An 11,930-nucleotide genomic window follows, 5' to 3' on the forward strand; every position below is an offset into this window, starting at 1 on the left:
ATATTAAATTGGTATTTCATCTAGACTTTGGAAAGACTTTTTGCACCATCCTATGATGGCATCATCCTCTGAAGAACCACCAGATTCCAAGCCTCTGCCATAGACTCAAGGTCAAACTCAAGCCTGTTGTCACACCCTTATCAAAGCGTCTCTCTTCATTCCTCAGGGAATGAGGTGTTTCCCAAGAACCCCTTAAAGTGCCTTCTTTACATATTATATAACTAATATTCATTCAGATAATTGAGCACCTACCATATTTTTTTTTAATTGAAGTATAGCTGATTGTAAATCAAACTGCTGTACAGCAGAGTGATTCAGTTATACATACGTATTCCTTTTCATATTCTTTTCCATTATGGTTTATTACAGGATATTGAATATAGTTGCCTGTGCTATACAGTGGGATCTTGTTGTTTATTTTATATATACTAGTTTATAGTTATACTATCTGCGAATCCCAAACTCCTGATTTATCCCTCCCCCACCCACTTTCTCCTTTGGTAACCATAAGTTTGTTTTCTACATCTGTGAGTCTGTTTCTGTTTTGTAAGGAAGTTCATTTGTGTCATATTTTTAGATTCCACATGTAAGTGATATCATATGGTATTTGTCTCTGTCTGATTTCACTTAGTATGATAATCTCTAGGTCCATCCATTTTGCTGCAGATAGCATTATTTCATTCTTTTTTATGGCTGAGTAGTATTCGTGTGTGTGTGTGTGTGTGTGTGTGTGTGTGTGTATGTGTTTACCACATCCTTATCCATTCATCTGTCGATGGACATTTAGGTTGCTTCCATGTTTTGGTTATTGTAGATAGTGCTGCTGTGAACATTGGGGTGCGTGTATCATTTCAAATTTTCGAGTTTTCTCTGGATATATGCCCAGGAGTGGGATTGCTGGATCATATGGTAGTTATATTTTTAGTTTTTTAAGGAACCTCCATACTGTTTTCCATAGTAGCTGCACCATTTTACATTCTCACCAACAGTGTAGGGACGGTTCCCTTTTCTCTACACCCTATCATTTGTTATTTGTAAACTTTTTGATGATAGCCATTCTGACTGTTGTGAGGCGATACCTCATTGTAGTTTTGATGTGCATTTCTCTGATAATTAGCAATGTTGAGCATCTTTTCATGAAATGTCTATTTAGGTCTTCTGCCTATTTTTGATTGGGTTGTTTTTTGTTATTGAGTTGTATGAGCTGTTTGTATACTTTGGAAATTAAGCCCTTGTCAGTCTCATCATTTGCAAATATTTTCTTGCATTTAGTAGGTTGTCTTTTTGTTTTGTTTATGGTTTCTTTGCTGTGCAAAAGTTTACAAGTTTGATTAGGTCCCATTTGTTTATTTTTGCTTTTATTTCTATTGCCTTGGGAGACTGACCTAAGAAAACACTGGTATGATTTATGTCTGAAAATGTTTTGTCTATGTTCTCTTCTAGGAGCTCTATGGTGTCATGTCTTGTATTTAAGTCTTTCAGCGTCTTGAGTTTATTTTTGTGTATGGTGTGAGGGGGTGTTCTAACTTCATTGATTTACAGGCGGCCACCCAGCTTTCCCAGCACCACTTGCTGAAGAGACTGTCTTTTCTCCATTGTATATTCTTGCCTCTTTGTCAAAGATTGACTGTAGGTGTGTGGGTTTATTTCTGGGCTCTCAATTCTGTTCCATTGTTCTATATATGTTTGTTTTTGGAGCACCTACCATATTCTGAACACAATTCCTAGCTCTGGGTACACTTTGATTACAGTGGTGTAGCCCCTACCTTCGTGGTCACCTTGAGAGTGATTTATTTCTACTATTTTAGGGGTGTCTCACTTTTAACTCCCTTTACTAATGATAACTCTTTACTTATGTGGTACTTAAACCTCTAATGCTATGCTTTCTTCGACAGCAATGGCACAAGCATGATATCATTGATCATTCCTCCCAAAGACCAGATTTCACGAGTGGCAAAAATGTTAGCAGATGAGTTTGGAACTGCATCTAACATTAAGTCACGAGTAAACCGCCTTTCAGTCCTGGGAGCCATTACATCTGTACAACAAAGACTCAAACTCTATAACAAAGGTAATCTGGAGCTTGATCATTTACCTCCTCTACTTTGTTTGTCTTGGTTGTATTTTCCACTTTGATCCTGCCATGATGCTTTCGGTCACTAGTGTTTTCTTCACCCAGCCATAAGCATTGTCCCTTTGGTCTTTTTTTTCCCCGCTAAGTTATTTTTTGAAAGTTAAGTAGTATTCACTGTACTTAAAATAATAAATCCTCCTTTTTAACACATCTCAAGTTTCAAAATTAGGGAGAGAAATCTGCCTGAGAGATTTACAGATATTTCCACTTTATTTAAATTATGATTTAAAGGGGCAGGAACAACAGGCTGTGGGAACATTTTCTATTAATTGAGGACAATTAGGTGTGGATATAAGTAGAGAAATTGTTTGTGTTCTTTGCAGTACCTCCAAATGGCCTGGTTGTTTACTGTGGTACAATTGTAACAGAAGAAGGAAAAGAAAAGAAAGTCAACATTGACTTTGAACCTTTCAAACCAATTAATACTTCATTGTATTTGTGTGACAACAAATTCCATACAGAGGTAAGAAGTGCATCGAATATTTTCATTACCCCGAAAGAAACCCCATACCCATTAGCAGTCATTCCCAGTCCTCCCTCCCTTCCCCCATACCCCAAGATCTCTCAGCTCTAGGCTACCCCTAATCTATTTTCTATCTCTGTGGATTTGCTTGTGCTGGGCATTTCAATATAAATGGAATGATAGAATGGGTGGCCTTTTGTGCCTAGCTTCTTTCACTTAGCACGTTTTCAAGGTTCATCCATGTTGTGGCATGTATTGTGCTTCATTCCTTTTTATTACCAAATAATATTTGCCACATTTTACTTATTTAACATCATTTGATGAATATGTTGTTTCCACTGTTTGTTATGAATAATACTGCTTTGAACATACATGTACAAGTTTTTGTATGTCCATATGTTTTCATTGGGGGCAGGTATATACCTAGGAGTGGAATTTCTGGGTTATATGGTAACTGTTAAACCGTTTCAGGAATTGCCAGGCTGTTTTAATTGTGCCATTTTACAAGGCTGGCTTTTTTTTTTTTTTTTACATTATTATGGCACTGAATGATACGATCATTCAGCATGTTTGAGGAAAGTGCTAAGCTGGGTTTGAAGAACTAATTAGAAGCAAAGAAATAATTGGTTACCTGATCTCCATGTCTCCCTATGTATCCATGATACTTGCCTACATTTCTCGCTCTCTTAGTTTTCAGCTCACAAACTGTAAAATCTTTATTAGCAGGTCCATAAGAGCTTTCCCCTCCCCCCCATAAAACTTTTGAGTGACAAGAGCTGCCATAATATGATGAACATTAAGAGTGGAAAGGAAACCTCATTAGAGTGACCTAAATCAGTCAACAGTAGAACAATCAGGAATTCACAGCTGGCTCCTAGTTCAGTCTCTTGCCTTTCATCGACCTAGGGGAAAACCTCTACAGTGGAATTAGAACTGACATTTGTCAACATAGTTTACAATGGATGATTTTGCTAACTTGACAGGAAGTTCAGTTCCAGTCAGATCTTGAGCGGTTGCATAGATGGTGGAGACTGATTTTCTCTTGGCTATCACAGCCTCCTTCTGGCAAAAGCTTCTTTGGAGAAGCTCTTTGCCACCCTCTCCCACTTAACTGTTGTCTGGTTTGATGAAAGCAGATTTTAAATCTTGTTGATTTAAATAGTACCTGGTACTCATGTTACCTAGTTTTAGCTTACTTATTAAGTTAGCTTCATTGGTTTTTCTAAACCTTAACTCCTCTTCCAAGACACCATTTCATCGTGCTAGCTTTATTTATTTTGGCTTTAACGTGTTATGTCAATAACTACATACGAATGTGGCATACTGAACAATACAACTTGTGTCGTGTTTAATCGGGATATTTATACATTCTTATAAGGGATAAATCTATTCCCTGATGAGCAGGCTTGTTAAAAACCTAAATTAATCAAGCTGCATATCAGAGGTTATTGGGATAAGGCAAAATTTTTAACGTGGGCAATATTCATGTCTTTTTTTTAATATCCGCCAACACGTTTTATTTTATTTTTTTTGTTTTGCTTTGTTTTATAAATTTATTTTATTTATTTATTTTTGGCTGCGTTGAGTCTTCAGTGCTGTGCACGGGCTTTCTGTAGTTGCAGCGAGCAGGGGCTACTCTGCATTGCGGTGTGCGAGCTTCTCATTGCAGTGGCTTCTCTTGTTGTGGAGCACGGGCTCTATGTGCACAGGCTTCAGTAGTTGTGGCACGTGGGCTCAGTAGTTGTGGCACATGGGCTCAGTATTTGTGGCTCGCAGGCTTCAGTAGTTGTGCCACATGGGCTTAGTTGCTCCGCGGCATGTGGGATCTTCCCAGACCAGGGCTCGAATCCGTGTCCCCTGCATTGGCAGGCAGATTCTTAACCACTGCGCCACCAGAGAAGCCCAATATTCATGTCTTAATGCTAATTATCAGGCGTGCTTTGGTTAAAGGGTGATTCTTAGTAATTAATCTGCTTTCCAGTCAATTCCTGAAGGAGCTATTTTCTTCCTCAGTTAAATGGTATGGGTAATAATTTCTTAGTGCTAAAGAGGCTGCCACCTAGTAATTAGTCATCCACCAAGTCTATAGAATTTAAACTCCATCATGTAAAGTCTTGCCCATCTATATGGGTCCCAGGACTATTTAAATATTTTCTCTTTCAGGAGGCAGAAATACAATGATATAATGCTAACCCAGAAGGAGGATTTTCCCCCATAAAAATTCAGAATTATTACCTGTAGTACCTTCAATATACAATTGAGTTTTAGATCCTGATATCATTAATGATACTCAAGACATAGTTAAATAAAACATTTAAAAATTAGATCTTTTTATACACTGTTTCTGGGTTTTGTACTCAGTGAGTACTACTTTAGAGTTGATTTACAAGATACTCTTATTTGCCATAGTGAAAACCGCCTATTAATGCTGGGGTTATTAATGGTAACAGAAAGTCAACTTTTGGAGGTTAGACTTTGAATTTGAACGTTATTTTCCCTAGACCATCATCAGTCTAAAATCAAGGACCTAGGAAGAATTTGAGCCCTGTAACTCTGTATTAGTTTTGCATTCCTGTGCCTAGGTCAGCTTTGTAAAAAGGCTTCACGTTGATATTGTTGGTTTTCTCCTGCATCTGGTTCAAATTTGTCCATATGAGTTACATATTTATAGCTGAAGTCTATAAATTACTCCATGAAATGGTTTTTCTGTAGTACTCATACCATTCTAAGTGAGTGGAGAGGGCTTGTATATATGTCCTTTCGGATTTTTGTCTTGACTTTAGCAAAGCTTTGAGGTTTATTGTGTGGTACCTGTGTTTGCTTTTCAGGCTCTTACAGCACTACTTTCAGATGATAGCAAGTTTGGCTTCATTGTAATAGATGGTAGTGGTGCACTTTTTGGCACACTCCAAGGAAATACAAGAGAAGTTCTGCACAAATTCACCGTGGATCTCCCAAAGAAACATGGTAATCTAGGAAGAGAACATGAGCACCTTTGCTTTGTGTCTAACATTAAAGAAGCAAATTGTATAAATAGGGGAAAGTAAATCCAGATGATGGGAGAAGCATCATGCAGTGACTCATTGGTGCTTGTGGCTCTTTTGACTAGAGAATTAGTGGTCACTCTGTGAAAGCCAGTAGTAATAGCTTATACCAAACATTTAAGTTAAGGGAATAGTGATTTTCCTCTTTCTCCTTTCCTTGGGGAATAGCATGATTATATAGTTACTTTTTAATTAGCAAGGCATCTTGTACTTCTTAATAATTGACTTTTTCTCTCACCACTTTTCTTTGTCAAAGGTAGAGGAGGTCAATCAGCCTTGCGTTTTGCCCGTTTAAGAATGGAAAAGCGACATAACTATGTTCGGAAAGTAGCTGAGACTGCTGTGCAGCTGTTTATTTCTGGGGACAAAGTGAATGTTGCTGGTCTTGTTTTAGCTGGATCAGCTGACTTTAAAACTGAACTAAGTCAGTCTGATATGTTTGATCAGGTAAGTGAGAAGTAGATGCTCCTTTATGTAAGTTTCTAGGTGGGAGTAGTTGAGTTCTTTGAGTGCCGGGACATGCACATCTTTTTTACTTTTACAGTGAAAAATTCTGTGTTAAAAACCTAGCTCTGAGTGGACAAAATTCCATGTGTATTATTAGGAATATTAGGAGATATTCCCCCATGTCTTTCTGGACTTTTTTTCTTTTGAAATCAGCCATTTTTTGGATGGTATCTTTCTGGACCCTATGTTGGCCCCTGATTTTAGTGGGTTGCCATAATTGGCTTTAAAATGGAGTTTGATTTCAAAGAAACTAGGACTGGTTTTTCCTGTCTTTTTCTAACTTATTCCTGGAGGTAAGTAAAGCATTGAACCTCTCAGCAATATGACAGAGCTGATTAAGCCTAAAGTGTTTAATCCAGAAAGCTCTATTGGGTTATGACTTGGGCTGGCCATAACACATTCCCAAGGTGTTCTTCTGGTGTGGGGTAGTAGCATTACAGTAGAAGGCTCACTAAAGAAGCTGTCTTATATACTCTACCACCTTATATAGCAGGAACCAATAGTTCCTCCTTTCCTTCACAAGATACTTTGTTTGTGTTTAATGAGTTAGGCTTTTATAGGTCTGACAGAATGTGTGATATCGTTGGCTAAGGAAGTTTATCCTGGCAGTGTTCTTCAGTGAGACCTATTCAAGAGTAAATTGGGCTCTTTCCTCTCCTCTTGAGGCTTCACTGATCATGTTGCTAGTTTTGCATGCCATTAAAAGGTAATGGGTCTTGGTAAGGGTGTTTTGAAGTACTAATGATGTGCTTTTTAAATTTTTTTTAATTGTGTCAGAGGTTGCAATCAAAAGTTTTAAAATTAGTTGATATATCTTATGGTGGTGAAAATGGATTCAACCAAGCTATTGAGTTATCTACTGAAGTCCTCTCCAACGTGAAGTTCATTCAAGAGAAGAAGTTAATAGGTATCAGTGAAATGCAACTTACTTACTGTGAAATGTTTTTGTATGTATATGTGTATGTATATATGTACGAAACAAAACACTGAAAAGGTAAAAGGAAGGTTTAGCATTTTAATTTAAGTCCTCAGTGGAATCATTAATCTCTCTTTAGTTGTTAAGTCTAATAAATGTGTTTGTTTTTCTACTGTTTTTACCCTTTGGCAATAGGAACCAAACTTCAGTTAGATTTCCCATATTAATTATCCTTTGTAATAGAGTGATGAATAGAGAGCTCAAATTAAAGATTAATGGGGCCATTGTTTGGCTTTGTTTCTAATTTGACACACATTTCCAAATGATTGTGTATTTGGCCCAACTGTTACCTCTTCAGAGTCATTTTCTGGAGCCTCAACTAGCAGTGTGATTTTTCACTGACATTTGGCACTTATTTTTAAGTTGACTTTTTTCTCTCCCTGATTTTGAGTAAGAAGCTCTGTATCTACAAAAGAAACCTTACTATATGTTCTTAATGACCTGTCCCTAACCACAGGGCGATACTTTGATGAAATCAGCCAGGACACGGGCAAGTACTGTTTTGGAGTTGAAGATACACTAAAGGCTTTAGAAATGGGAGCTGTAGAGATTCTAATAGTCTATGAAAATCTGGATATAATGAGATATGTTCTTCATTGCCAAGGCACAGAAGGTATGAGAATTAGAAAATAAGATGACTATTACTGACCTGTGTATTCAAGAAGCCTGGGGGGGAGATTTGGGAAAGGTGGCTGATTTCAGGAGCAATCAAAAGGCAGATCTATACTGTGTTCCCCGGTCTTTCAGTCTGTATCCAATTGAACTGATAAATGTCTACCTAAGATTGTTAAATTTTTTGAGGACAAGGGCTATATCTTAAATATCTTTGGTGTTTCCTTATGATAGGAGCAGTGTACCTGGTAGACATTCATTCATTGCATGCTGACTAATGTTCTTATGAAAAGGTTGCTAGAATGAGTTCAGGAGCTCTTTCATCTAACCTGATTCATCTCATGGAACTTAAACCTGTTAGTATATGAGAAGCAGGTTAACACATTCTTTTTTCCCCAATGCTGCAGAGGAGAAAATTCTCTATCTAACTCCAGAACAAGAGAAGGATAAATCTCATTTTACAGACAAAGAGGTATGTGATTGGTTTGGTGATGCATACAAGGAAACATAAATCCATATGTTAGAGCCCTGGCAGCACAGAGTAGCATCAGCCTTGGAAAACCAAACCTCATACTTGCTGGCAGTGGGGAGTACCGGGAGGTGGTCAGCTCCTGTATGCCACATACTGATCTGATTCCAAAGAAGGAGGCCAGGTCATGGTTACTGTGGTTCCTTATTTTAAAAGAAAACATTCTCATACTTGAAAAATGTTTGAGAGGAAGATTAATTAAATAGTTCCTCTCCTGTACTGTGAAATCTGTGCTGCTTTCTTCATTTACTTTACCAGCTCTTCTACTACAGCAGCTTCTACAGGTTTGGCCTAACTGCATCACCACAGCTTCAAGTGTTACCTGGTCAGCACAGGTCCCTTTTAATTGGTAGCTTCTTCAAGTTCTGAGTTGAAGGACTTTGGTTTTTACAAGGCTGCTCCAAAAAGCAGTTCTGGCGTGTCTCGGCTGTTGAATGAGTGCTGCCTAGAGACACTTTATAACAGCCTGACTTCTAGACAACAGGAGGAACCATAAGTTGAAAAACTGCTAAGTGTGTGTTAACATTTCATTATTGAGGCTAGAGCCTGGGGAGGAATGTTGTTTCAAGTAATCAGAATTTCCATGCTGTTGCAATTATATCACCAGAAACCGTAATTTGCTTACAGTTTCACACACATAGATATAATGACAGGGACAAGGAGAATGTTGGCAGGCAAGGGAGCAAGCGTTCCTGTCTTGATATATCCTAATCCCATTGTTTCTGTATCTCGTGGCTGCCCCTGCAGACAGGACAAGAACATGAGCTGATTGAGAGCATGCCCCTGCTGGAGTGGTTTGCTAACAACTATAAAAAATTTGGAGCTACATTGGAGATTGTCACAGATAAGTCACAAGAAGGATCCCAGTTTGTGAAAGGATTTGGTGGAATTGGAGGTGAGTAGCAAATCAGAAAACTAATAGCCAGGGTCTCAGGCCACAGCCTTTTCCTGGCTATCCCAAAATAACGTTAACTTCAGGTGAGGTGTGCTCATCATCCACTGAGGCAGGGGATTGAGGCAGCACATGGCTGCAGGTTCCTTGGTTGGGACCACTTTTTATCATCTCTTTGCTTTCTATAATTCTGCAAGGGGATTGGGCTTCCCTTAATAGAGGGAACGTGCTCCCCACCCCCTAGTTCTGTGAACCACAGCTATTGACTCTGTTTGTTTCCCCAGGTATCTTGCGGTACCGAGTAGATTTCCAGGGAATGGAATACCAAGGAGGAGATGATGAATTTTTTGACCTTGATGACTACTAGGTAGTCGACATGGGTCCGGCAAAACGTGCCTCACCCTCCAGCATCCAACCCAAGGAGCATACCCGTGGTGGAATCCAAACAGATCCCTGCCTTACAATTGGAACATTTCCAGAACTTAGTCCATGAGCATTGGATATTGAAAAGAAAAGCGAAACAAAAACCAGACCCAACCCTACACTTTGGTTTGTCATGGTGTCAGCGCAGCAGCCTACAACTAAGTTCCTAAATGCCACTTTGGACTAATTTAAAAAAGAATCCCAGTTTTTACTTTTACTTGATGGTGAAATTGGTTGCTCTTGTATTTTATGAAAAAAAAAAAATGATTTTTTTAACCTTCATACATAGAAGCAAAATACTTTAACTGCTGTAAACCTTCAAAAGTTAATAGAAATGAGATCATACTGGTTTGTTTCTTATTTTGATTGGAGAAAAATTAAATTGCTGCATTTCGCAGTGACCCATTTACATGGCATTCTCAGCTTAGACTGCATAAGAAGAAATACATGTGGTGAAATGTTGGAACCATTTCTCTCTTGGTCTCTGTTTAATGTTGAAAGGGTGAGCTAATAGGAGGCAGTTTCAACTTCACTCCCTCATACTACCCCTCCCCTCCAGACTGTCAGTTTCAAGGATGCAGATTGTATTGCAAAGATAAACTGACACATGAAGCATTTGGGCCAGTGCTCTGTTTCCTTCCATCTGTTTTGCAGGCACATTTGTGCCCGGGGTTTGGGAGCCCTTAGCATCAATTGCTTTGACGAGGGTTTGCATAATCTTGCATACTAGAAACCAGCTTGGGATGGATATGATGGGGCTTCTGTGCTATTGCTGGGATTGGGAGAAATAAAACATGCAATTTAAGTGGAAGCAAAGAAATTTAAAGAATATTTTATTTTGCTTGGGTCTGTCCTTGGCAAAAGGGAGGTGGTCATGTTTTCCTTGTGTTGGATGGCATGAGATTATGTGAATGTTTTGATTTTTTAAAAATGAACTGCAAGGTTTTCACAGGAACGACAGACAAGACATGTATGACTGTGCATGTAATTGTAAACCCCTGACGTCCTGGTGGGGTTGGAGCATCTGTTTCAAATACGGGACTTACAAGCACCTCTCATAGGAGAAATTATGGGAGGAGGGTGGGAAGGGCATGGGTGGGAAGGGATGGGACACAGCTTCTGGCACCAAGGACTTAACCACGTTGGATCCAAAAGTGGGCCTGAAAACCTGAAGCTTATGCTTCACAGCTGGGCTGTAAATCGGACTTGACCCCAGCTGACATGCAAGGTCATGGCGTGCCTGAGGTGGTGACAGTGAACAAAGTGTGTAGGACGTGCCCAGCGGTAGCAATGGAAAAAAGTATACCAAATGGACTTTGAAGGACCAAAGGTTTTAAAAGTCAATTGGTATCACCCCACACAGCTAGGGTAGTGGGGTGCATTTGGTTTTCAAATTGGGTACTTTTAACACTTTAGTGCCTGACTGCTGTTCTTCACTGACTTGACTCAGTCACTCGTAGCTTTATTGGTCTGAACCAGCTCCTTGTTCCCAGGTTACAGACCTGCCTATCGTTCCAATAATCCTGTTTCACTTGAATGAAGGGAGTATGTCTTAAATGTAAAGCTTCTGGTTCTCACACTGTACTCTGAGGTCCAAATGACTGTCTATGTATAACCTGATGTCTCAACCCCCAGTGAGAAGAGTCAATTCTTTGGTATTCACCAACGCGGGAGGCTTCACCGGAGCAGGCTTTTGCTTTGGGCTCTGCTGTTTGTTTGCAGAACACCCAAGAGCGAGCAAACATGCTCTCTTCATAGCAGTACCTTAGGGTTTTGCCATTGTAAATGGGTCTAATGTGATATGACAAGACCAGAGAAATTGGATGTAAATTTACATTTTTGAATATGCTTGTTGTTTCACATGATACATTTAGGGTATGCAGCTCCTTTTGTAGTTTTTATTTTTACTATTTAAGTTTGGAAATGATGCCAAATTTTTGTATTTCTTTAATCAATGTGTTCTCTTTGGTGATATATATTGCATTATATATTGATGTGTGTATCAATATATACTGATATGTATTACACTTACACATACAAACACATAAATAAGAGGGGGTGAAAACCGTAGCCTTTGCATTCTCTATAGCCTCTACGGAGAGATCCTAAGCAGCAAAATCTTGGTGTTGTGATGTACAGAAATGGAGAAGAGTATTAAACCATATTTAAGAATATACTTTGTGTGCTTGAGATTCTTTAGGACTGTTCCTAAGAAAGGTCTGAACTGTGGAGAACAGTGAGTGAGCTCTCTAAGGCACATGTCAGTTTCATCATAGTTACTAACTTTTCAGCCTTAGATTTAGTTGTCTTTGGCTACATTTGCCTATAGAAGGTTATATGCAAAGGGTAT

At 38.9% G+C, this 11,930-nt stretch overlaps 1 protein-coding gene across 1 annotated transcript in view; it reads left to right on the plus strand.

The window, feature by feature from the left end:
* The window catches only part of ETF1 (eukaryotic translation termination factor 1), a 28,197-nt gene extending 16,443 nt beyond the window's left edge, over positions 1-11,754 (plus strand). Inside the window, exons 3-11 of the mRNA XM_082454647.1 lie at positions 1,896-2,071; positions 2,458-2,597; positions 5,426-5,564; positions 5,898-6,088; positions 6,926-7,055; positions 7,582-7,737; positions 8,144-8,208; positions 9,013-9,160; positions 9,442-11,754. Of these exons, the coding sequence (XP_082310773.1) occupies positions 1,896-2,071; positions 2,458-2,597; positions 5,426-5,564; positions 5,898-6,088; positions 6,926-7,055; positions 7,582-7,737; positions 8,144-8,208; positions 9,013-9,160; positions 9,442-9,524 (1,228 nt within the window). The 3' untranslated portion in view covers positions 9,525-11,754. The remainder of the gene's footprint in view (positions 1-1,895; positions 2,072-2,457; positions 2,598-5,425; positions 5,565-5,897; positions 6,089-6,925; positions 7,056-7,581; positions 7,738-8,143; positions 8,209-9,012; positions 9,161-9,441) is intronic.
* Positions 11,755-11,930: the final 176 nt, after the last annotated feature.

The sequence above is a fragment of the Balaenoptera physalus genome, assembly GCF_965194825.1.
Source record: "Balaenoptera physalus genome assembly, chromosome: 3".
NCBI lineage: Eukaryota > Metazoa > Chordata > Mammalia > Artiodactyla > Balaenopteridae > Balaenoptera > Balaenoptera physalus.